Source organism: Mesoplodon mirus (assembly GCF_964341445.2).
Source record: "Mesoplodon mirus genome assembly, chromosome: X".
Classification (NCBI taxonomy): Eukaryota; Metazoa; Chordata; class Mammalia; order Artiodactyla; family Ziphiidae; genus Mesoplodon; species Mesoplodon mirus.
Window position 1 is genome coordinate 20,327,660 of NC_138981.1, and position 24,826 is coordinate 20,352,485.

At 43.9% G+C, this 24,826-nt stretch overlaps 1 protein-coding gene across 2 annotated transcripts in view; it reads left to right on the forward strand.

The window, feature by feature from the left end:
- Positions 1-24,826, forward strand: part of SMS (spermine synthase) — a 53,334-nt gene that overhangs the window by 11,722 nt on the left and 16,786 nt on the right. Inside the window, exons 1-7 of one of the 2 annotated variants that reach the window (XM_082610715.1) lie at positions 4,728-4,918; positions 5,667-5,787; positions 9,930-10,020; positions 10,597-10,661; positions 15,958-16,133; positions 17,340-17,494; positions 18,161-18,250. In XM_082610715.1, the coding sequence (XP_082466841.1) occupies positions 4,798-4,918; positions 5,667-5,787; positions 9,930-10,020; positions 10,597-10,661; positions 15,958-16,133; positions 17,340-17,494; positions 18,161-18,250 (819 nt within the window). In that variant the 5' untranslated portion in view covers positions 4,728-4,797. Of the gene's footprint in view, positions 1-4,727; positions 4,919-5,666; positions 5,788-9,929; positions 10,021-10,596; positions 10,662-15,957; positions 16,134-17,339; positions 17,495-18,160; positions 18,251-24,826 lie in introns of those variants that run through there. The other variant, XM_082610716.1, reaches the window with a different exon arrangement.

A 24,826-nucleotide genomic window follows, 5' to 3' on the forward strand; every position in this document is an offset into this window, starting at 1 on the left:
ATCTTCTAATTTTATAAGCCAGGTGCTGCTTAAATGTGAGAGAGCAGAGAGGAATGCAGCCACCTAATTTTGCAGAGCGGGGACTAGTGTGGCTCTGGCCCACAGCTGGTGCAGGGTGATGACCCTGCAGCGGCAGAGACTTGGCATTGTGTAGCTTAAAGCCCTCATGCTTTATGTCCAGAGTTTTCTTAGTTGAAGTGTTTGAAGTTGGAAAAGACTTAAAGGCACAAGTCACGGTCATGGGGTGGAGAGTCCAAGAGTTTTTCTGGAAGTGTGAGAATTGCTTATTTCCTGAGGGCAGCCTCTCTAATGGAATTCACTTAGTTAAGGAGGTTTCAGTATTTTAGCCTCTTGAAGCTGAAGAAGAGGGAATCTAACTGAAGCAGGGCACCTGATGTCATAGGTTTTTATTGGGCAGGACTCTCTTTTCTACTTGTAAGGTTGGGGGGTACAGCTAATCTACTTATGTCCACAGGACTGCCCACCTTATGGATAATGATCAAATGGCAGTGCCTGACTGTGAGGGACGGAGGGCTCGAACATTGGTGCTGACTTCCTTATAGGAACCCTGTGAAGTGGTGCCTCCATTTTATGTTGGATGAAATGAGGTCTGTGAGGCTAGTGAGTTTGAGTGGTGCAGAGAGGCTGTGGTGGGGGGCTTGTGGGAGAAGCTTCAGGGGACCGTTAAGGGGGATCTTAAGTGGCAGGGGTATTAACCACTAGTGGGAGGGAGTGGGGAAGTCTGGATTTTATACCAGACTTGAGATTGGGACAGTGTGGTGAGCATTTGGGTGAGAGGCAGGTTGTAGCTGGATGTGCAGATTTGGGATTCGGCCGTCTGGAGCTGATGGCCAGGGTCAGAGGAATGAGGTTCATTCTCCAAGAGAGGCCTATAAATGGATCCCTGGGACAAAGTGAGGCAGGGAGATGAAACCTTGTCTTCCCTTGTCTTCTTTTGATAGTGGTGTATTTAATTTGGACTAGACCTCCAATAGACCTCCAAGTTGATTCTTCTTAAGTTATTGTTGAATAAACACACACACAAAGTGGGCAGTGGTCTGGAAACGAGGACACTGAGTTGCCCATTGGACAAAGGACACATTTGCCCTGGGATGGGTCTCTGTGTTTCTGAGCACTTTGGAAGGCTCTGAGTGCTTTACTAGTTGCACATCATTCTTGCCTGGGCAGAGTTTTCTAAGAACTTGTGCCAAGTAACATTTTATTAGCCTAGTTTGGATTACCATGTCTACTTGAAAGCGGTGTGCTTATATCTCTTTTAGCATTGAATCTATTTTCATATTTTCTGATTCATAGGCACTTATGACGTCGCTGTTTTGTGTTCCCAAATTTGGGTGTGCTCTGACCCCAGGCTCTTGCTCGCTCACGTGTAGAGCATGTAGTAGTTCTCAAGGGATTGCATTACCCGCCTCCCTTCTGCCCCTGGGAAATTGGGGTGTGGGGTCTTTTTTTTTAACAAAGGGGGGCTCTTCTTGTATTTAGTGGGTATGGCTGGGATTATCAAAAGTCCTGTGAGGGACAGGAAAGTCATTTACACTGTATTTTCAACCGAAGTTGAGGAACCCTGATAGAGCAAGCACATTTTGTTTGGTCATGTTATGTGCTCCTTACTAGACAGGCGTAAAGGTTAAAATTGGATAATTAATTGCAGAGCATTTTCTGGGGACCTGTCATGGGTTACCTGTGGCTATAGCTAGCAGGGAGTTTGGACTTTTTTCAGGCCTCCTGTTGTGTTGAATATTTTCTATAACCTTTTGGTGACTGGAGTGTAGTTAGCTTGGAGTTAGTGGGGGTTTATTTTTCTTTTTTTATCTAGTGGTTTAGATCAGTGGTTCTCACACGTGGCTGCACATTGAATTTCCCAGGGAGCTTTAAAAAAGTGTTGCCTGGGTTCCACCCCCAGATTTTTCTTTAATTGGTCTAAGATGTGGCATCGGAAGTTTTATAACTTCCCAGGTGGTTATAATGCACAGCTAGGATTGAAATCCACTGGTCTAGGTGTTCCAGAAGCTCTGCAGAGATACAGGAATGAGGATGATTAATTTAGCTAGATGACATTTTCACTTACCCACAAAACATTTATTGAGCACTTGAGATCAAGATGACCAAGGAAGCTACCTTGTTAAGGCCTAGTGGATCTCATTTCTTTGGTTTCCAGTTTTCATCTTAAAACCTTGGTTCTGGAAAAGAGATGCTATGTAGTTGTTTCAGCTCCAGCTCTGCTTTCTGGAGTCCTCTCCAAGGGCTGGGAGCAGCTTGGGTGACTGGGGAGCCCCCAGGTCAGGAGGAAGGTGAATATGAAGTGAGGTGAACAGTGGGCAAAACGGCATGGTCCCCATGTCCCTGGCAGGGCCGGCACACTCTGGCCACAGGGACTGGGTGGTGGCGACAGCCAGAAGGATCATTCAGACCCGGGCTATTTCTACTGAACTGGGGGGGTAAGCCCACAGTATAGAAATAAGGGAACACTAAACTGGATCTCTTTTGTAATGTGTTTTCCTTCAGTTTGAAACCTGGCTGGAGGGCCTCCATTAGCCCACTCAGTGCCTTTCTGCTAATTGTGCCACTTAGAAAAAGGGGATGGTCGCTACGCTGGGCTTGGCCAGCCGTCAAGGGCTTTGCGTGTATCAAAGACACCCCCTTTTCCTGCCCAGGGGACAGAATTTGCTCCAGCTCAGCCCCAGGGCCCTCATTCGGTGCACAGCCTGGCCAGTGATCTGCAGGGTGACCCTGCGTGCACAGCCCTCTTCACCAGCCTGGGGAGTTTGTGTCCTGTTTTGTGATGTGCCAGCTGAACCCGGTCTTGAGGCCGTTTACCGGGAGTGATGATTTGTTTTATACACTTTCAAAACAGAAAACATCTGTTCTGGCCAGGGAGGGATTGAATAATTGCATAGTGGCTTTCCTAGTCACAATTCAAGTACTGCTGGGCGCACTTGTCTCCACCGCCCCGCAGCTCAGTCACTTCCACGGTGGCCCCACCCCACCAGGCTTCGTTGACAAACACAAATGGAACGAGGTCGGTTCTTTGTATCAAGTTTGAAATTGAAATTTTTTTCAGGGGCTGAATTCAGTCTTAAAACCACAGTTCTGGGGGAGATAATTCAGGCCTCCCCGTTTTAATTTCCTGAAACCAGTTCCAGAATAGCAAAGCCAGCTAGATTAGTCTTTGCCAAATGAGTTTCCCAAAGGCACAGTTTTGCTGGGAACGAGGGAGACTCGAATGAGACAGGAGGCCACTCACTGCTCATGCTGGGCGGTGCTTGTGCTCGGGTGGGGCCGTGGTGTGGACGCTGCTCCAGTGGTCCCTTCCCGACGCGGGGCTTTTTCCTGAAGGGGCCTCAGTTTATTTTGGCTGGGCACAGGGCGTGGCTCCCCCCACCTCTTTGACCCTGCCCAGGTCCCCGCAGCCTGCTGGGCGCTCGCTGCCTTCTGAAAGGAGGAGCCCCCTCCCTTTTGGGTGAACTCCTGTTGGTATTTTTGTGGTTTGCAGTCCCTTCGCTCTGCTCACTTCTCTCACACTTGGCTGGTACCTCACCAGGTCTCCGGGCCGGGGCTGCTTGTCTCTGCCTACTCCTGGTGTGCTGTTTGGGGATGCGGTCTGTCATTTAGTTTTGTTCTAAATGTTGTCTGTGAGGTTTGGTTGTGCCATCCTAATTGCTCTGTGTTTGGAGGTTGAGAAGATTAAAAAAATCACTGCTTCACTGCCATTTTTGCTACTCCATTTGCTTTTGTTTGTTAAGCAGAGTTAAAATAGGACTTTTGGTGGGTATATTAGTCGGCCAGGGCTGTTGTAACAAAGTACTACAAACCGGGTGACTTAAAACTACAGAAATGTGTTCCCTCCCAGTTTTGGAGGCTAGAGTCTGAAAACAGAGTATAAGCAGGGCCACGCTCACTCCCTCTGAGGGCTCTAGGGGAGAGTCCTTGCTTGCCTCTTCCAGCTTCTGGTGGCTCCACGTGTTCTGGGCTTGTGGCCATTATCACGCCAGTCTCTACCTTTGTCTTCCCCTCCTCCCCCCCCCGCCCCCCCCCCGTGTCTTCCGGGCTTCAGTCTCTAATAAGGACTTAACTGGAATTAGGACCCACCTGGATGCTCCAGGATGATCCATCGCTAGATCCTTAAATTAACTACATCTGCAAAAACCCTTTTGCAAATCAGGTCACACTCCCAAGTTCTGGGGGTTAGGGTGTGGACATATCTTTTAGGGGCCACTATTCCACCCACGACAGTTGGGTGGATGAAATCATCTGCTTTTTAAGTGGCAATTTACATTTTTTAAAATGTCTGCATAGGCCAGAATAAGACACATGTGCTGCCCAGTTTGGCCTCTGAACCCCGTGTGTGGCCTTCATTGTTACTGTGCACTGGAAGGTGTGGGGAGCAGAGTTCCCAATGTCCTTGGAGGTGGACTCGCGTACACTGAGGGGATCCTTCCAGTCCGCTTTGGCACTCCTTAGTTTATGGAAGGAATTCTAGTGTAATTTTCTTGTGAAACCACACTGTGGTCAGCTGTGGATCTTGTTTTTTTTCTTTTGTCCTCGGTTCAGGTCACAGGGATGCTTTCTTTTGAGGCTTTGCAGCCCCTACTCTTTTCCTTCATGTGGAAAAAGCACCAGCCTGTGGCGGGCTCCTGAGACAGTATAGAGTAATTCCTTTTGTCTCATCTTGGTTCTTTTTTTTTTTTTGCGGTACGCGGGCCTCTCATCGCTGTGGCCCCTCCCGTTGCGGAGCGCAGGCTCAGCGGCCATGGCTCACGGGCCCAGCCGCTCCGTGGCATGTGGGATCTTCCCGGACCGGGGCACGAACCCGTATTCCTTGCATCGGCAGGCGAACTCCCAACCACTGCGCCACCAGGGAGGCCCTCATCTTGGTTCTTTATCTTACCCTTCTCAAGGAGTGAGTACTTTTGCAAATACAACTAGATAAGAATAAATTGCATTTTGTTTTTATCTAAATATCATAATGATGGATGTTGTTGAAGATTGTGGCTTCAAGTGAACCTACAGAGGTTAATGCAATTTCTATAACCTTGACCTCAGTCCTTGACCTGAGCTCCACTTTGGTAGCAGGGGATGGGATGGGAGATGGGGTCACAATGCCTAGCAGCTTGTACCATATTGAATTGTTCAGTTTCTACCAGTTAGAGATAGGTTACTGAGTGGCGCCATTTATTTTTTCCAATAATAAAGGCAAGCCATCCTTATTGTAGAACACCTAGAACACAAAGCCAAAAGTTTTGAAGTCGTTTATGGTACCCATCAACAGTGAATGGAATTCTTTTTCTAGTACTCTGTATTCTCATTAACTTACTTAACCTAAAGTGGAATGTCTTTTATTGTGTTTGTATTTCTGGTTTCTGGCTAGCCTGAATATTTTGTTAGGCTATTTCTAGTTTGCTGAATATCTGTCTGCATTTTTGGCACAGCTATTTTGTGGTTGGTGTTGCCATTCTTATTTTGTTCCTTGGTAATCTGAAGCCTCTCCTTGTAGGGTTCAGAACGTTGTAGCTCATGACAAAGGGGATAAGCGACGCTGGCAGCTCTGTTCAGGTTTTCTTAAAAGTTCATTCATCAAACCGTGCCTCACTGGCTTTGCTTCTGAACGTTTCATTCTGACCATCTTGCCTTCTCCCCCTGTTCTCCAGCTGATGGTGAGACCATTCTGAAAGGCCTCCAGTCCATTTTCCAGGAGCAGGGGATGATGGAGTCGGTGCACACCTGGCAGGAACATGGCTATTTAGCGACCTACATAAACAAAAACGGCAGGTGAGGCGGCCTTCAGTGCTCCTCTTCAGGTCTGAGCACTTCAGCAGTGTGTGTGTGTGGGGGGGGGGCATGTGTGTTTGTGGATGTGTGGGTGGATGTGTGTGTAAAGGGCAGTGGTGGGGTGGTGTCCTGGTTTTTTTCTTTCCTCCTTTGGCATCTTTGAGGAGGGGCTAGAATTCAGTGCTTCTCAGCTCTAGCTGCACAGTAGAATTGCCTGGGAGTGCCTTCACAAAATCCCATGCCCAGACACTCCCCTCAGAGATTGAGGCCACTGGGCATCGCTGTTTCTCCAAACACCCACCGGTGATTCTGTGTGGCCAAGACCCAGAACCCTTGGGCAGCGTAAGCAGTGTGAACCGGCAGGCAGTGATCCAGATGGCCGTGCTCCACTGCAAGAGTTTCTGCTGCAGCAGGTCTGGGGCAGCACCCCAAACAGCATTTCTGACAAGCTCCCAGGGGGTGTCAGTGCTGCCGGCCAGCCGACCCCACTGTGAGGAGCACTGTAATAAGTGGTTATCAGCTAATGCAGACCGTAGTCAAATTCAGGATGAGAAAGTCTGCAAGTAGCTTGACAGGAAGCTGAAGGGATCCAGGAGTTGTTTTTGTTTGTTTATTCTCCTTAAGACTTTATAGATGATCTAGACTTTTTACCTGATCAATATGTAAATGAGGGCTTCCCTGGTGGCGCAGTGGTTGAGAGTCCATCTGCCGATGCAGGGGACACGGGTTCGTGCCCTGGTCCGGGAAGATCCCACATGCCGCGGAGCGGCTGGGCCCTTGAACCATGGCCGCTGAGCCTGCGCGTCCGGAGCCTGTGCTCCGCATCGGGAGAGGCCACAACCATGAGAGGCCCGCGTACCGGGGGGAGAAAAAAAAAATGTAAATGAAGGTCAACCTAAGACTGGGAAAAGAAATGACTGATAACGGAAGACACTGGTGCATTGAGCTCTTTGCATTTCCCTAAGTCTTGGTTTGTATCTTCTAGACTGTCTCGTGTGTAAAACTGTTAAGATTCTTAGTAATTTGCACTATTAATTTTAAAATGTGAACTCCTGGGTATTTTTGATGGCTTTCATTCTGTTCTCTAAGTTCTAGAATTCCATGTGGCTTCATTAATGTCCCATATTCTCTCCCTTGTTTTTCTAATTAAAAGAAGACCACCCCCCCCAATCTTACAGAGACCCAGAAGACAATGCTGTGAGGTGAGGGAAACTTGTACTTTTGAGCTCAGCCCCACTTCCATTATTTTCTTTATAAGGGTACATGGTTCACCCCTGTGGTGGTGATTGTTGTTTCTAACTATGTAGCAAACGTCCATATATGCCTGTAGCAGATACCTCCAACATATCTAAAATGATTTCTTCTCAAGGGTGACCCAAACCTTCTACTGCCTCCGTCCTCGGGCTCTGGCCCAGTTAATGGTGAGTCCCATAGAAGCAGAGGTCTGCAGCTGGCCTTGCACCCTCCAGCCTCTCTTCTCCATCCTCCCTGCCCCCGTGTCTCACTGTCCTAGCTGTGGTCCGTCCTCTGGGGACACAGCAATCAGACCTTGCCTCTCTCCCACCTCCGTAGACTGCCCCTCCACTCAAGGTGAAGCCTTGCATCTCTTACCACCTCCTAAGGGCCTTTGCAGCTGGGCGCGACCAACCTCTTTACCTCAGTTCTTGAATCTTCAGCCCTAGACACCAATCCCAGTTTTCTAGAAGACTTAGGATTCTTCCTGGAAGGGAGTTTTTTGTTTTCTGTTTTTTGGGTTTTTTTGCGGTATGCGGGCCTTTCACTGTTGTGGCCTCTCCCGTTGCGGAGCACAGGCTCCGGACGCGCAGGCTCAGCGGCCATGGCTCACGGGCCCAGCTGCTCCGCAGCATGTGGGATCTTCCCGGACGGGGGCACGAACCCACGTCCCCTGCATCGGCAGGCAGACTCTCAACCACTGCGCCACCAGGGAAGCCCTTTGAGTAATAAGAGCTGTTGGAAGTTGGTTCTGAAAGCAAAAAAAAGAGAAAAATTAACATACTTATTAGTTTACTTTTTTTTTTTTGGCCGTGCCACACAGCTTGCAGGATCTTAGTTCCCCAACCAGGGATGGAACCTGGCCCCTTGCAGTGGAAGCACGGAGTCCTAACCACTAGTCTACTAGGGAATTCCCTAATATGCTTAGTTTAAAAACTTGTTATCCACATTGGTCTTCCTCTTCTCTCACTTGGTTAGCTGGGACCCATCCCCATGCGGCCTGTCGTGAAACCTCACTCCTCTCTTCCATGCCCAGGCACCTGTCGGCTCAGGGTAGGGACTGCAGCTCCCAGCCGGGCTTCTGGCCTGACTTCTGGTTAATGACCCCTTTGTGTGTGGTCCTGGTCCTCAGTCACCTTTTTTCCTGGTCTCCATTTTTTCCCCCTTGCAACTTTTCCTCTTTCTTTATTTCCGGTTTTAATCCGGTGAGGTTTGACTCTACCTTTCGGCATTCTCTGTGTTCCTAGGTTCTCTGGCGGGAGATTCTTTGCTAGAACCACCTAGCTGGTTAAGAGGTGGCATTTCTCTCTCCTTAATTTACCCCTGGCCCCTCTCCTTTGTGTGACTGGTGGTGGTGGTGGGTGGGGATGGTCAGCTCGTGCAGGTGCAGATGAGTTTGTGGTGTCCTGGGCCTGAACTTGATCTTGAGGCCATTTAAGGGCTGAAGGTGAAAATTAACTAGTTGTATTTTTTAAAAAATATTTATTTTATTTATTTGGCTGCATCGGGTCTTAGTTGCGGCACGCAGGATCTTCATTGCGGCATGCGGGATCTTCTGTTGCAGCACAGGCTCTCTAGTTGTGCTGCGCAGGCTCTAGAGCGCACAGGCTTAGTTGCTCCGCAGCGTGTGGGATCTTAGTTCCCCGAACAGGGATTGAACCTGTGTCCCCTGCATTGGAAGGCGGAGTCTTAACCACTGACCACTAGGGAAGTCCCACAGTTGTATTTATTTTTTAATCCAAGCACACTGCCCGTATTCTCCAAACAGAACTCTTCATCTTATTTAGTGTCATTCAAATGTTTCTTTAACCACACCTATAGTAAGAAGTGATTTTATATCAGATGTGCACATACACATCTGCATATATACAAATATACATGTCTAATTGAAAGAAAAGTTTCTTCAGATAATTCTTACACATGTGTGATACACTATTTTTATTTAATAAAAAAGCTGGTCAGATACACTAAATTAGAGGTTAAAGCTTTTCCTGTAAGGAGCTACATAAGGTCCCTGTCACATACTCCCTCTTTTTTCTTAAGCAACTCTTTAAAAATGTAAAAAAACATATTTAATCTGCAGGCTTTACAAAACATGCCGCGGGCTGGATCTGGCTTGCAGGCCCCGAGCTCAGTGAATTTAGCCACCACCTGCTTGCAGTCAGAAAAAACACGGCTCTGGGGACTTCCCTGGTGGCGCAGTGGTGAAGAATCTGCCTGCCAGTGCAGGGGACACGGGTTCGAGCCCTGGTCCGGAAAGGTCCCACATGCCGCAGAGCAACTAAGCTCGTGTGCCACAGCTACTGAGCCTGCCGCGCTCTAGAGCCTGCGAGCCACAACTACAGAGCCCGTGCTCCGCAACAAGAGAAGCCACTGTAATGAGAAGCCTGTGCACTGCAACGGAAGAGTAGCCCCTGCTCACCACAACTAGAGAAAGCCCGCGTGCAACAACAAAGACCCAACGCAGCCATAAATAAATAAATGAATGAATGAATGAATGAATGAATGAATGAATTCAAACAAAGAAAAGAAAAACCACGGCTCTGTTTTGAACTCTGAGGGTAATTGGGAGAACCCAGTGTGCTCTTCACCACCCTCCCTTCCTTTTAAGGAGGAGTCAATCACTGCTGAGGAACCTTCTTAAAAATCAGATTCATAGAACTTGCTGCTGAATCACTTTCTGGACCCAAGAACCTGTTTTGAAAAACTTGATGGCTCTCTCTAAAATCTTCCCTAAATGATTGGCTTCCCTGCCCCCATGAAGAGGCTCTAATGAGAAAGCAACAGGGATAATTACGTAATTTAGGGAAAAAAGAGCAGTGGTTTTGCCTTTTAACTGGGTTGGTGTCTTTTTTCTTTTGAGTGCCGTGATACAATTCCTAACCTTAAAATTATGCTTTCCTCTGTAGCTTTGCCAATTTGAGAATTTACCCGCATGGATTGGTGTTGCTGGACCTTCAGAGTTACGACGGTGATGCGCAAGGCAAAGAAGTTGACAGTGTCAGTTTTCCACTTCTATTCACTCAAGTATTTGAGGATCACAAAAACTGCTCAGTTTAATGATAAAATTATTTTCACCTATTTGCTGACTTTCACTTAATTTTTTTCAATAAAATTTCTATTTTATCTTAAATATTCACTTAATTTTAAACTTGCCTCCCTTCAGATAAGTGATTTTAGGAGAAAAATAGTTGTTCCTCAGTAGTTTTTAGGAACCTGGCTGTCATCTTTCCCTTGACTGCTTGAGTAATGAGTTATGATTTCACTTTGCACTGGAGGGAAGGTAAACCTTTATCCAGGATGTTACAGCTGCAATATCCTTGAGCCTTTCCCTTTGCCATTATTTTGTTGGTACGTTAGGCTGAAGTGAGGTTGGCTCACTATGTTGGGCTAGTTGGCATGGGAGTGGGGAATTGGGCCAGGCCTGCAGGCTGCTGTAGGGGTCAGGGAGGACAAGTGTATCTGGGCATCTGCCAGTGTCACAGCTCTGTCAACACGGCCTCAACCTCCTGGTCTGTAATTTAGCTGTTCCACTCAGCTTATTCGATAAGCCCATTTCTTTTCTTTTAATTGCAGCTTTTGAACAAAGTAGAAGAAAGAATGAAAGAAATGAGTCAGGACAGTACTGAGCGGGTGAAGCGGTAAGTCCACTCCTGAATGTTCTTTTATATTTGGTTAATCGATAAAATAATCAGAATGGTGGTGTTATCCCTGAGCAGTGTCTAAGATGTAGAAGAGATCAAAGTCGACTTCTGCTTCTGGCCACTTGGTAGACTGAGGTAGTGGGCCCTTACAACAGGAGACTAACTGTATATGAGAGAGAGAGAGATGCTAGACAAAGTGGAACAAAGGCAGAAGGGAGTGTACAGTGATTCCAAGGGGCTGGAACTGTATAACGCAGAGAATCAGGTGGGGCTGGCACCTCAAAGGGGAGCTAGAAAACTCCTCGACCCTGTCCAGTAAAGAGAAAAGATTGTCTTGTCTTTCCTCAGAGTTCTGGGCCCCAGAGTAGAATTAAGCAGTTTTAAGAGATTTTGACAGCATGGGATGATAGAAAATTTGCCTCAGTGCTTTCAGGTAAGATGACATTGATATCGCAAGGTACTAAGAATTTCAGAGGCCACTCACCTTGAGCAGCCCCTGGTGGGTTCTTTTCAGATGAAAACGAAGACCATTAACCTTTCTTGAGGAGTGCAGCCACTATGCCACATGTGACTATTTAAAACTAAGTTAATAAAAAAGCAGTTCAGTTCCTCAGTCTCACCTCATGTCACTAGGTAATGGCTAGTGACTGCCATATTGGACAACGCAGATAAAGAACATTTCTGTGGTGCCAGAAATGTTCTGTTGGACAGAACAGAGGTATTTGTCAGTGGTGTCGGATGTTAAAAGAGCTTTGATAGAAGTAATAGTTTTGACATTTGTTGGGAGGGATAGAGTCTGGTAGGTCCTGGGAATTAATCATGGCTGCACAGCAGGTAATTCTGAGCGGTTTGGCCTTGCCCTGCCTGGGTGGCTCCTTATCAGGCCCTAAAAAGTGGGCTTGTCCCTTGCTCATAAAGGCAAACACATACAGAGAGACTTTAGTAAGGTCGGGGCATCACTGATGGAAGTGACCATCCAGAATACAGACTTCTCCATTTCAGGGCACTTTACACAAGAGGGAGTCCTTATTGGCTGTTGAAGGCCGTTTAAGTACATAATGGCTCATCCTGCTAAATTTGATCAGCCTAGAGGAAAGCCCCAGGGCAGATGTAAGATAACTGGAAAGTTGTTTAACCTCCAATATGGACACAAAGCAGGAAACTGCATGTGGAGGGAGCAGGACACAGTGTAGAACTCGGCCACTTGATTGAAATCTGTTGGAGCACCCTCTGTTGGAGCACCCAGACTTGTTTACCCCACCCAAGATCAGCTTACGTGTCCTCGGGCCCTTCCCCATCCTTAAAGAACTTGTCCACACCTACACTCTTTTCTGGAATTTCCCTCTTTTCCTGCTTGCAGAGTTTTCCTAATCTTTCCTGGTCCATCTGAATTGAATGGGTTCCCACTGTGTCTTTAATTCGGTGATAATGAATTGGCCAACATCAAAATGCCTGATTTTTTTCTTTTTAAAATTGTTCTGGTTTTTATTGGGATTACTTTTAGGAGTGAGCAAATAGATGGAATGCTTTTATGGGCTTCCGCACTCAATGAGAAGTCTGGTTCCTTTGTGGTTTGGGTATGGGAGTTTTTGAAGTGAGAATGCAGTTATATTTCCGATTTTCAGTTCAAAACACAGCACAGGCATTGTTTTTCCTTGTGACTGTTTTTACATCTTTTCATAAAATCAGGGCGGAGGGGGCAGGAAGTTGTTGGGAATACTTTGTTGTAGGCCCTTTGTTTTGAGCCTCAAAAGGACAAGAATGGTGCCACTTTTCTGTCTGGGGAATGACATTGTTAGAGACTGAATCATTAACAAATGACTCAGTAACATCTGAAATGATTACTCCCCTGTGGCCAATGATTTAAACCTGAATTAAGAAGCCATGGGATTTATTAGAAACTTTATTTTCATATCCTCCTATTCAAAAGAAAAGAAACAGGAAAAACAAGCTTACATCAGTAATGTTTTGTTGAAAAGAAAAATTCTTGCAATTTACACAGTGTACCTGAGGCCCAGGACATAGTGTGTCTTTCTCTCTACCATGTATTTTCAATTTTCTGTGGTGAAGGTTGAAAAGAGAGTTTTGTAGGGCTCCAGAATATCTCCCAAAGCCCATTTCAGGGAGATGCGCTTCATGTTAGTGAAGCCAAATCCAGCCTCTGTACCCCAACACTGAATTAAATCTTGGAGACAGAGTTTTGGGTGAAGTAGAAAAGAATAGGTTTATTGCTTTGCCAGGCAAAGGGGGCCACAGCGGGCTAATGCCCTCAAATTGTGTGTCCCAACTTGGAGGGGGTAGTGAGGAGTTTTATAGTAATGGTTCAAGGAGAGCGTGATTAACTCGTGGACATTCTTCTGATTGGCTGGTGGGGAGGTAAGTGGGCGTCAGCATCATCAGCCTTCTGGTTGCAACTGGTCTGGGGTCTGCGTGCTGGTGGGCAGCATGCAGTTGACTTCTCCCACCTGGTGGGGGCTTCAGTATCTGCAAAACAGCTCAAAGATATTGTTCTGTGTGTCCCTTGACGGGGAACCAGGACCCTGGCCCAAGGCTGCACTACTGTTTCCTTTAACTCTTCTCCCTTGTCTCCACATCCCCTCCCTTCCCTAATTAGCATCTGTTTGAACTGCCCATTGGCACTCGGGGAAGGTCTTGGAGGCTGAATGAAGCCCCGTTTCCTGTAATCAAGAAATGGGGGACACAGAAAGGCTTCTGTGTCCAGGAGCCCCATAGGGTCCTGCTCGGTATGATCAAGGTGATGGTTTCCCCATCTTTAAAGATCCTTGCATTGCATCAGCTCGGTGCTTTGTGACCACCTAGAGGGGTGGGATAGGGAGGGTGGGAGGGAGGGAGACAGAGGGAAGAGATATGGGAACATATGTATATGTATAACTGATTCACTTTGTTATAAAGCAGAAACTAACACACCATTGTAAAGCAATTATACTCCAATAAAGATGTTAAAAAGAAAAAAAAAATCGTTGCTTCTTTGCATCTCTTTAAAAACCACTGTGTTGCTGTGGAGGAAAGAGCTCTTACCTGCACCCAAGGCACCACTGACTCAATTGAGGATGGACATTGTTTTCACTGGGTTTGTGCATAGTTCAGTAATTGCCTGTAGCTGGCTGGCTGTCAACCCCGAGGGGTGGGTTTCCTCCCCTGAAAGCCCTTGAGTTGCTATTGGTTACTTTCATCCAGTGTCACAGGTAGCTCATGCTCCCACCTCATGCCACCCACCACCCATCAGCCAGAGGTGGAAGAGGCTTCCCCCAAGTCCTGTTTGCCTACTCTCGGGGTTTGTCCTGTTTGGGGTGCCACATTTTACAAGAAAAACCTCTGATCTGCCTAATTCCAACAGCTGAGTTTGTTCTCCTGGAAGATGAAGAAGTGGTTAAATTAGGAGGAGTTAGGATTAAATGACAGTTTATGGGAATTTGCTTTGTAAATTCAGTGCTTTTTGCAGATGTTAGTATTTCCTCATAGAAAGCCTCAAAAACCTGTAACAGGTTCAGACTGTATTCTTGGAAACAGGTGAGCGGAAGAGCAAAGACTTATCAGAGCGAGTCAGAGGTAGTGCAACCCAGCATTTTAGGTACCTGTGGCTTGTTGACTGTAAACCCCACTGTACCTGAGAACACAGGACTTGCCCATGGTTGTGTTATGTATGCAGTGAGTTCTCATCTTGTTTGTGTTCCACTTAATTTACCAAGCCCCCTTTCCAGGTCTGGTTTTCTTTGTCATGTAGTGTCCTCTGCTGTTAGTTTCTAGTACATTCGCCCTATCTAAAATACTCAGTATTAACAGAAAGAACTGAATGAGAAAATCATTAGTTTGCAGCTATTCTCGTAATAATTGGTTCAGGCAAGAATCTTCTAGATGCCAAAGCTGCTGGTGAAGGTTTGCTGAGAGATCAGGACCTTGACCCAGTTTCACAGGACCGCTCCACACCCTGCTTAGTAATTTCAAAGGGAAAAAAGATACCTTTGCAAGTGTAGGGATCTCGTGGGCATCTGCTTTAACCATGTGGTCACACTTAGCATCACCAATAATAGGACAGGAACACATCTTGTGCCCCTGATGTGATGCTTGCATAATATGCCAACTTGACTCTATTCAAGAGATCTTCAGGCAAACCCACTTGAGGGATTTCCTGCAGAACACCTGGTCTGAACTTTGCTGTGATGTGAATGTCATGAAACACATGGGGAAGGGATGACGACGCCAACAGACTATTTTCTTTTCTTTTTTAACATCTTTATTGGAGTATAATTGCTTTACAATTGTGTGTTAGTTTCTGCTTTGTAACAAAGTGAATCAGTTATACATATGTTCCCATATCTCTTCCCTCTTGTGTCTCCCTCCCTCCCACCCTCCCTATCCCACCCCTCTAGGTGGTCACAAAGCACCGAGCTGATCTCTCTGTGCTATGCGGCTGCTTCCCACTAGCTATCTATTTTACATTTGGTACTGTATATATGTCCATGCCTCTCTCTCACTTCGTCCATGTCCTCAAGTCCATTCTCTGTCTGTGTCTATTCCTGCAACGGACTATTTTCGATTAAATGAGGGTAAAAAAGGAAAACAGCAAAATACAGTATATGATTCTTCATTCAAAAGTAGAAAAGCTCTGAAGGAGATAATTGGCAGTTGGGGATCCTTGAACAGGGATTCCTTACTAGGTGCTGCTATTCCATCCATGTGGACGTGAATGGATGTGGTAGTGACAAAGTACTATGTAGGCAGTCTTAACAGATCCCTGCTGGAGTATTTGGGGGTGAAGGATGATGTCTGCAATGGCCATTTTCTCCTTTAACATTTTTTAGGGAAAATTAAAGTATGCCAGAAAGGTTTTTTAAAAAGTAAATTCTTAATGTACAACAGTGTTGAAATTTGGTAGTGGCCATGTTTGTATAAACCTCAAAGCTCAAGTTTTAGATTGGTTATGTACTATTTAGGAGTCTGCATGGGGTCATGTGGCTCCTGCACATGCTTGTTCCCAGGTCTTCTTTTTTTTTTTTTTTTTTTCCGTTACGGGGGCCTCTCACTGTTGTGGCCTCTCCCGTTGCGGAGCACAGGCTCCGGACGCGCAGGCTCAGCGGCCATGGCTCACGGGCCCAGCTGCTCCACGACATGTGGGATCTTCCCGGACCGGGGCACGAACCCGTGTCCCCTGCATCGGCAGGTGGACTCGCAACCACTGTGCCACCAGGGAGGACCCCAGGTCTTCTTTTAAGGCAGCCTCACCTAAGCAGCCTTTCTTTTAAGGCTCATTCCTGTTTTCCTTTTTTTCCAGATTACCACCCATAGTTCGAGGAGGGGCCATTGACAGATACTGGCCCACTGCAGATGGCCGCCTGGTTGAGTACGACATAGATGAAGTGGTGTATGATGAAGACTCACCTTACCAGAACATTAAAATTTTACACTCAAAACAATTTGGAAATATTCTCATCCTCAGTGGGGATGTTAGTAAGTATTCCATCCCTACCCCAATCGCATGACAAAGTGACAATGTATTAGATTGTGTTTTCCTGACAGATACCACCGTTGTGGATTTGTCCAGATTTGTCCATGGCCCTGCTGGGTTGTTTTTTTTGTTTGTTTGTTTGCTTGTTTTTTGCTGTACACGGGCCTCTCACTGCTGTAGCCTCTCCCGTTGCGGAGCACAGGCTCCGGACGCGCAGGCTCAGCGGCCATGGCTCACGGGCCCAGCCGCTCCGCGGCATGTGGGATCCTCCCAGACCGGGGCACGAACCCATGTCCCCTGCATCGGCAGGCGGACTCTCAACCACTGCGCCACCAGGGAAGCCCTGGGTTGTTTTTTTTGAGATGAATATTTACATTGGATTAACCTGTGGCTTGTCTGGGCTTTCATGTTTTATAGTAGAGCCATGAAAATTTTGTCATTACTCTTTTTTCCTTAGTTTTCTTAGTGATTAGTATTTAGATTGTATTTCAAAAGAAAATGTAATTGCCTTTTTAAAAAAAAAATTTATTGAAGTATAGTTGATTTACAATGTTGTTAGTTTCAGGTGTACAGTTAAGTGATTCAGTTATACATATATATATATATTTTTGTTATTTATATTCTCTCCCATTATAGGTTATTACAAGATATTGAGTAGAGTTCCCTGTGCTATACAGTAGGTCCTTGTTGGTTATCTATTTTATATTGCTTATTTTTTAAGAAGTCTTTTAGATGGGAAATTTCAAACCAAAGTAGACAAAACAGTAAGATGAACCCACATATACTCACCATTGAGTGCCAACAATTACCAACTCCTGGCCAATCTTGTTTCCCCTGAACTCCGGTCTACTTTTCTCCCTCTCATATTCTTTTGAAGCATCTCTGCTTCATATTTTATCTGGAAACATGCAATTGCTTTTTAATTATCATATCAGAACAGGCTAAAGACTGAATTTTCTTCCTACTGACTAAAGTATATATGTATATAATTTATGTAGGTAACATTTTATGTTGGGTGTTAGATGAGTAGGGTTGCTGAAAGTCCACAATCCAAAAAACCAAAAAACAACACCTCTGTATACTGCTGTTTTTAAAGATTGAAAAGGAAAAATTCTGAATTTTCTAGATTCTAGCACTTTCTGGTATGATAAGTCAGGTGGTGTATGGCTTTGGTTAGAGTTACGATTTTGGATGTTTCTTCTCCCTAGATTTGGCGGAAAGTGATCTGGCGTATACCCGGGCCATCATGGGCAGTGGCAAAGAAGATTACACTGGCAAAGATGTACTGATTCTAGGAGGTGGAGATGGGGGCATATTATGTGAAATAGTCAAACTGAAACCAAAGATGGTCACTATGGTAGAGATATCCTTTGTTGTATAAGAGATCAAGTTAAGTGGGCTTTATTTGTTTTCTTCCTCATTTTTTGTCTTAAGAATCAAGTTAATGTTACGAGGTAAATGTGTTATAAAGACTACCTTGAACAAACATTTCCACTTAGTACCAGTACCTTTTTTTTTTTTTTTTTTTTTGCGGTACGCGGGCCTCTCACTGTTGTGGCCTCTCCCGTTGCGGAGCACAGGCTCTGGACGCGCAGGCTCAGCGGCCATGGCTCACAGGCCCAGCCGCTCCGCGGCACGTGGGATCTTCACGGACCAGGGCAAGAACCTGTGTCCCCTGCATCAGCAGGCGGACTCTCAACCACTGCGCCACCAGGGAAGCCCACCAGTACCTTTTTATATGGCCACCAACAAAGAAGCAGAGTTGAGAATTAAAGAGCAAGTAACCTTTGTACTATGTCTACTGTTCGGCAATTGCTGAAATGGCTTCTTCATTAGAAGAAAATTGAGTTCCTTTTGAGTGTCCTTGGTGCACAAATGAAGTCATTGTCTCATTTATCATTTTTTAAACTTATGATACCCAAATTAGTGTTAAAAATGTTATGTCATCTTAACCTTTTTAAAAAGTATATTTCAGAATTCTTTGATACATCCAAATCCAGGGGAAATTTCTCCTTAACCTATTTCGAACATTGACCAAATGGTGATTGACGGATGTAAGAAATACATGCGGAAAACATGTGGTGATGTCCTAGACAATCTTAAAGGAGACTGCTATCAGGTAATTATATTTACCAGATAATGTTTTTTATTATGTCAACTGATAATATGTTGATCAGAACTGTTCCTTCTGAAAACAGCTTTAAGTATAATTGGTTAAGAAGATAAATAATCAAGATGATAGGTCATCTTGTAGGGGAGGAAAAATTTTCCCTCTACCCTTCTAGTACTTGCCTGAGACCCCCATAATAAAAGACTAACAAGAGGAAAAACAAGTTATTAAATGTTTTAAACTCATGTATTTATGGGAGATGCACAGAAAAGTGAGCAACTCAGAGGTAGCTGTAGAATTTAGGCTTAAATATGATCCTAATAGGGACAGAGGGATGTAGGTGTCTTGAGGGAGGGTAAATGACTTAGGAACAATGAACAGGGCCCTTAGAAGAGTAGAAAAAGAGGTATGATAGTTTGTGACAGAGTTTGTCTGGGTTTGGTGTCAGCCTCATCTGCTGTGATAAGAGGCCATCTTCCCTGGTTGAATTCCTCGGGGAGGGGATGTATGACAGTTGAATTTCTTTTGGAGGATCTGTCTTTAGGCAGATAAAGGGGAGTTCAGAGAAAGCCTCTCCCTACATTTGCTGTTTTTCAAGTGCCTACAGCTCAAAATGTTCAATATGCCAAAGCACCGTATTTTGAGGTAGCCTGTTCTGCTATCCTTTATTCTCTTTATGTGAGTTCTGTATACATTTGTATTCAGGGAAGGTGTGTACATATAGTTTAAAAAAAAGAAAGAAAGAAGGAAATGGCTAACTCCAGATTCTTTGAATTTAATAACATTAATTCATTCTTGTATAAAAGATGCCATGTACCTTTTTATGACCTGGCAACCACCACTTTTGACTTTTGTCTCTTTAGCCTGAGTCTCTCTGTGTCTGGGTCTTTGAGAAGGAATTCAGGTATTTAATTAGAGGGTGTAGACGATGTTTGATGTAGGAATAATTGCTTCTTGCTAAGCAAATAAGTTCCTAAATTCTACTGTGCTTGTAAGTTGATGGATCATTATAGTTTGTAGGATACATTTTGTATTGTATTTTGAGGATTCATATGTTAGGTGCCCATACCTACATTATTTGGTAGAGCAACATAACTAAGCAAATGCATATTTTTATTTGACCAGAATCTTAAATGTGTACCTCTAGTTTTATAAACATATAGATGAATGTTTTCATTTGTTATGCAAATTACCTACACCTACCCATGTTCTCTAATATGTGTGTATCCAAATTTGATTTCATGGTACATATGTTAATTTTTTTTTTTCGGTATGCGGGCCTCTCACTGTTGTGGCCTCTCCCGTTGCGGAGCACAGGCTCCGGACGCGCAGGCTCAGCAGCCATGGCTCACAGGCCCAGCCGCTCTGTGGCATGTGGGATCTTCCCGGACCGGGGCACGAACCCGTGTCCCCTGCATCAGCAGGCGGACTCTCAACCACTGCGCCACCAGGGAAAGCCCACATGTGTTAATTTTTTAAGGAGAGAGAAATTATATCAATGTTAAAATGCAGTTGTGATAGTTTTATGGGCAAAAGGGAAAGAAAGTACGTATTTCACTTACACTGTTGGAAAGTTTAAAAAGGGAGGGAGGATGCAGCAGTTCCAATCCTGGGTGTTTATTTGGAGAAAAGGGTAACACTAATTTGAAAAGATACGTGCACCTCCATGTTTATTGCAGCATTATTTACAATAGCCAAGATATGGAAGCACCCTAACTGTCCATCAACAGATGAATGGATAAAGAAGATGTGGTGTATATATACACAGTAGAATCCTACTCAGCCATAAAAAAAAGAATGAAATCTTGACATGTGTGACAACATGGATGAACCTTGAGGGTATTATAAATACCCTGACTTAGCATAAAGTCAGATGGAGAAAGAAAAATACTGTAAAAATACTGATTTCACTCATGTGGAATATAAAAATATTTTAAATAAAGGAACAAACCAAACCAAATAAAAATACATAGGTACAGAGAACAGAGTAGTGCTTCCCAGAGGGGAAGGCGTAGGGGAGGGTGAAATGGTTAAAGAGGATCAGACTGTATGGTAATGGATGGAAACTATGCTTTTGGCAGTGAGCATACTGTAGTATACACGGAAGTCAAAATATAATGCTGTACACATGAAAAAGAAGAGGAGGAATTTAGGTTCTTCAGAGCATGACAGACTTTTCACAATGAGCTAAAAATTACCATTGTTTGCAAATGTTTGCATTGTTAGCCAGACCCTCTGCCTAAAGTGTTAATCCCCACATCTGTGTCAAGTGGCTACTGTTTCTATCTTGTAGATGAAGACAATAAGTTTAGAGAGTTTAAAGGGCAATTTATAGGGTAACTTTAGAGGAATGTTTCAAATTCATGTCTCCCTGGCGGCTCCTTAGGTTGACTATGGATTAAGAAAAAAATGTAACAAGAACCGCAAACCTAAACCTTCAGTACTGTGGAGTTCCCTTTCAGGAACAGAACAGCCACCAGGGGGAGTCTGAGAAATTCTTCTGAGGCTGAGAGTTTTCCTGGAGCTCTAAAGGGGTGGGGGTTCCTGGTCTGTGGGACAGCAGTAGGCAAGCCCCTTAGCCATTAAAATACTACCATTAAAAAAATACCAGGTCCTTGCAACTGTTTATCATTTATAAAACATAATTAATGTTATCCTTTTTTAGAAAATAGATTTATAAGCAGTAAATCTAGCAGTTTAAAGAATTTTCAATTATGTCCAAAAAAAATTTAGTTAAGTATAAAGATATGAATCTTGGGCTTCCCTGGTGGCACAGTGGTTGAGAGTCCGCCTGCCGATGCAGGGGACACGGGTTCGTGCCCCGGTCTGGGAAGATCCCACGTGCCGCGGAGCGGCTGGGCCCGTGAGCCGTGGCCGTTGGGCCTGCGCGTCCATAGCCTGTGCTCCGCAACGGGAGAGGCCACAACAGTGAGAGGCCCGCGTAACGCAAAAAAAAAAAAAAAAAAAGATATGAATCTTAAATCTATTATCAACACAATCCATAAATCTATTGTCAACACAATCCATTATAAAAATAAAATAATTTGGTATTAACAGGTGACAAACCATTTGAGAATATTTAGCAGTCTTAATAAAAACTTGGTAAGAAAATTGCAAGAGAAGGGAAACTACCTAAACATAATAGAAACGATCAGAAATGTAAAGATACTGTATTAAATGGCAAAATACATAAGCGGTTTCCACTAAAACTAGGAACTAGAAGAGGATGCTCTGTTTAACCTTGTTTTTGAGTCCTTAATGAAAACAGTATAAACATAGACAGAATCACATTACTTGCAGAGGATATGAATGCTCACAAAATATAGAAAACTCATCTAGAAAACAAGTTGAATTCATGAGAATTTGGTGTAGTGATAGCATAAAGGCAGACTAAAACTTTTTTCCTTATTCTAAATGCAAAAGTTTGAATGGAAATTGAGTGTGGGCCAGAAATCCTTTTCAAAATAATGACCAGTTAATACTAGGAATAAATTTAACAAGAATGATTTTGAGACTGATAGAATTATGTTAAGATCTTATTGAAAGACAAGCAACTGAAGTGTGAATATGTGGAGAGACAAGTTACTTCTTAGATGAAAAAGTACCATAATCCCCAAGGGGGTTTTTAGAATTAGACCAAATGATTTTGAAGTTCTCCTGAAACCATAATTATCTAAGACTAGCCAAGAAAAAATTTAAAAATGATCACAGTGAAGGGAGATTTGTCCTCTTATTAATTTACTGTGAAGCAAATAGGAAGTATGATGATGACAAATATAGAAGTATGGCACAGAGACTTGACCACACCTTGGTGTTTGTGTAGGCACAAAGCTAATATATGGACTAAGGTGTTTTCAGTTTGGGAAAAGATTTAGTTGATTTAGTAAATGTCGACATAATGGGCTGTCCATCTGCATGAGAACAAAATTAACCCTAGAAGCCATAGAAAAAATAATTTCAGATGACTTAAGCTCTAGATACTAAAACTCATACATTTAGAGAAATTTAGAGTATCTAACCTTGGAGTTGGGAAACCTCATAATGAAAGACAAGAAACCAGTAACTTATAACATCATACTATATAAAGAAAGCCAAAAGTCTGAAAATAATGGCAACAAACATGATAGGGAGTTAATCCCTTTAATAATACAAAGAGCCCCTACTAAAATTTTAAAATATTAACTAAAGGTGTAAAGGATATGAACTGGTGTTGTAGACCCCAAGTTCGTGTGCCCAGTGCACAGTGACGCCAAACAAACTGAAATGGAATTTGGAGCAAAGTTGATTGCAAAGGGCAAGCAAAGAACAGGCAGCTCATGTTATAAAGACCCGAACTCCCTGGTGGTGTCTAGGGAAGTGGTTTTACAGGCAAAATTTGGGGGAAGGTGCAGGGTGTGTGACCTTCCTCTGGTTGATGGTAACAGGGTGGTGGTCCAGAAATCTCAATCATCAGCCATCTTGTTTCAGCCAGGCTGGGTCCATGTGCTTGTGCACAGCCTGAAGTTATTGTCCTCTGCCTGGGTGGGGGCTTTAATTCCTGGTTAAGAACTCAGTTATGTATCAGATTGTTATCTATAGGGACACAGAAAGACTTGTACCTGGGAGGGGCCTGCGGTGCCCCACTCACTTTAAATTCCCCCTTTTCTTTGATAATCCTCAGTCTTAACGGGAACAGGTGTGGGATAAGAAAGGGAATAAACTTTTGGATAAAGAGGTTAATCATAAAGTCTGCTGAGGGAGTACACTTTTGGGGGCTGGGGAGATGGATGACTAGTTTTAATCCCCCACCCCTGTTTCAACCTTGTCCAAATCTTTGAGGGAATGGGGTGATGACCTGTCTGGCTACTTCCTGCTAAAATGGGGCATAGTCCTGCCTCACCTTGGGGAATGGACACTGAGTTGGAAATACTCCCAAGTTCCAAGTCTTGAATCAGAGTCTTGTATGATTAAGATCTCAGTTCCTGGGACTTCCCTGGTGGTCCAGTGGTTAAGACTTCGCCTTCCAATGCAGGGGGTACAGGTTCGATCCCTGGTCTGGGAGCTAGGATCCCACATGCCTCATGGCCAAAAAACCAAAACATAAAACAGAAGCAATATTGTAACAAATTCAATAAAGACTTTAAAAATGGTACACATCAAAAAAAAATCTTAAAAAAAAAAGAGATCTCAGTTCTTTAGTCCACTGTTTTGGTGTGCCAGATCTAGTTAGGAGTAGTAGTGACAACCCAAACAGACTTTGGAAAATAGATATCATTCCCTGAGAAATTCAGGAGAATGAGCCTGAAAACCAATCTGGACTTGGCACTTAGATAAAATTAGATTAACTGGTTACAAGTCTCCCCTTAAGTAGGTTATAACTTTTGATGTGATATTAACATACATAAAAGGAGCTATTGGCCATTACATGTCTCCTTTTTCTGCTAATGTATGATCTAAAGCAATTTCGTTGTCTAAAAAATTTAATAGTTACAAGAGGAGACCTTGAGATAAGGTTGCAGCTGCCAGCCGGCACTACTTTGAGAATGGCTGGTGGTATCCCAGAGTCTGATACAGTTCAGAAAATTCAAGTTCTCAACAAGACAGATGTGTCTAAAATCATGTCCTCAAAGGCCACCTAATTCTACCTTGGATGTTTGAACCACATGTATTCCATTTTGACTTGACAAATTCATTCCCCTCCTCAATGGCCAAAGCATATGTACCATATGACCAGGCCGCTCTGGTCAGTAAAGTTTAAGTTAAACCGTGTATAAGCCAGAATGACTCCCCCATACTTCCATATGTGAAGATTTTTCTTTCATTTCCCCTTTTGATTGCAAATCTTTCAGGAGACCAAAGTACTTGTCCCTCGATGTCAGGGTGGTTGCTGCCTCCCCCTGGGTCCCTCATGTTCCTCTGTGCTAGGCCTCCTTTTTGTTTATATAAATTTGCCTAGGTATCTACTTTGGGGGAAGACTAATCAGATACTGTCCATAGGCTCAGAGGTATGCTAATGGGGAAACATTTCATAGGCTACACATTTAGTTAATTATACCGAATTGTAACACAAGCAGTGTGTATGTGCTTTTAGCAGTAGACTTAAAGCTAGCAATGATATATGTCATGTATGAGTAGTTATACCCTGACAACTTCACTAGGAAATTTTCTTTCTATCCTGAACATTGGGGGCAACAATATGGTTAACACAGTAGCTTTCAATTTTGATAGGGCCTTGTCACACACAGGTCATGGGACATCTGATCTTCATCTCAAGATAGGTTGCTGTTATAAGCTTCAGAAACAAACTCAGTGTCTTTAATAATTTGATTAAACTTTACAACTATATAACAAGGAGCTATCTGGGAAGTAAGTCTTAAGCAATAAATACAGACCCCAACAGAACTAGAATTTAATATCTATTGAAACAATCTTTCTCCAAAATTACCCTCATTTTTTACCAAATATTTTAGCCAAATTATTAAAATCAGACTTTCACATGACTGATTCACTTTGTTATAAAGCAGAAACTAATTAAAAAAATAAAAATAAATAAAATAAAAGACTTTCACAAACTTGGTCTGATTATTTACATACATGTAATTGATC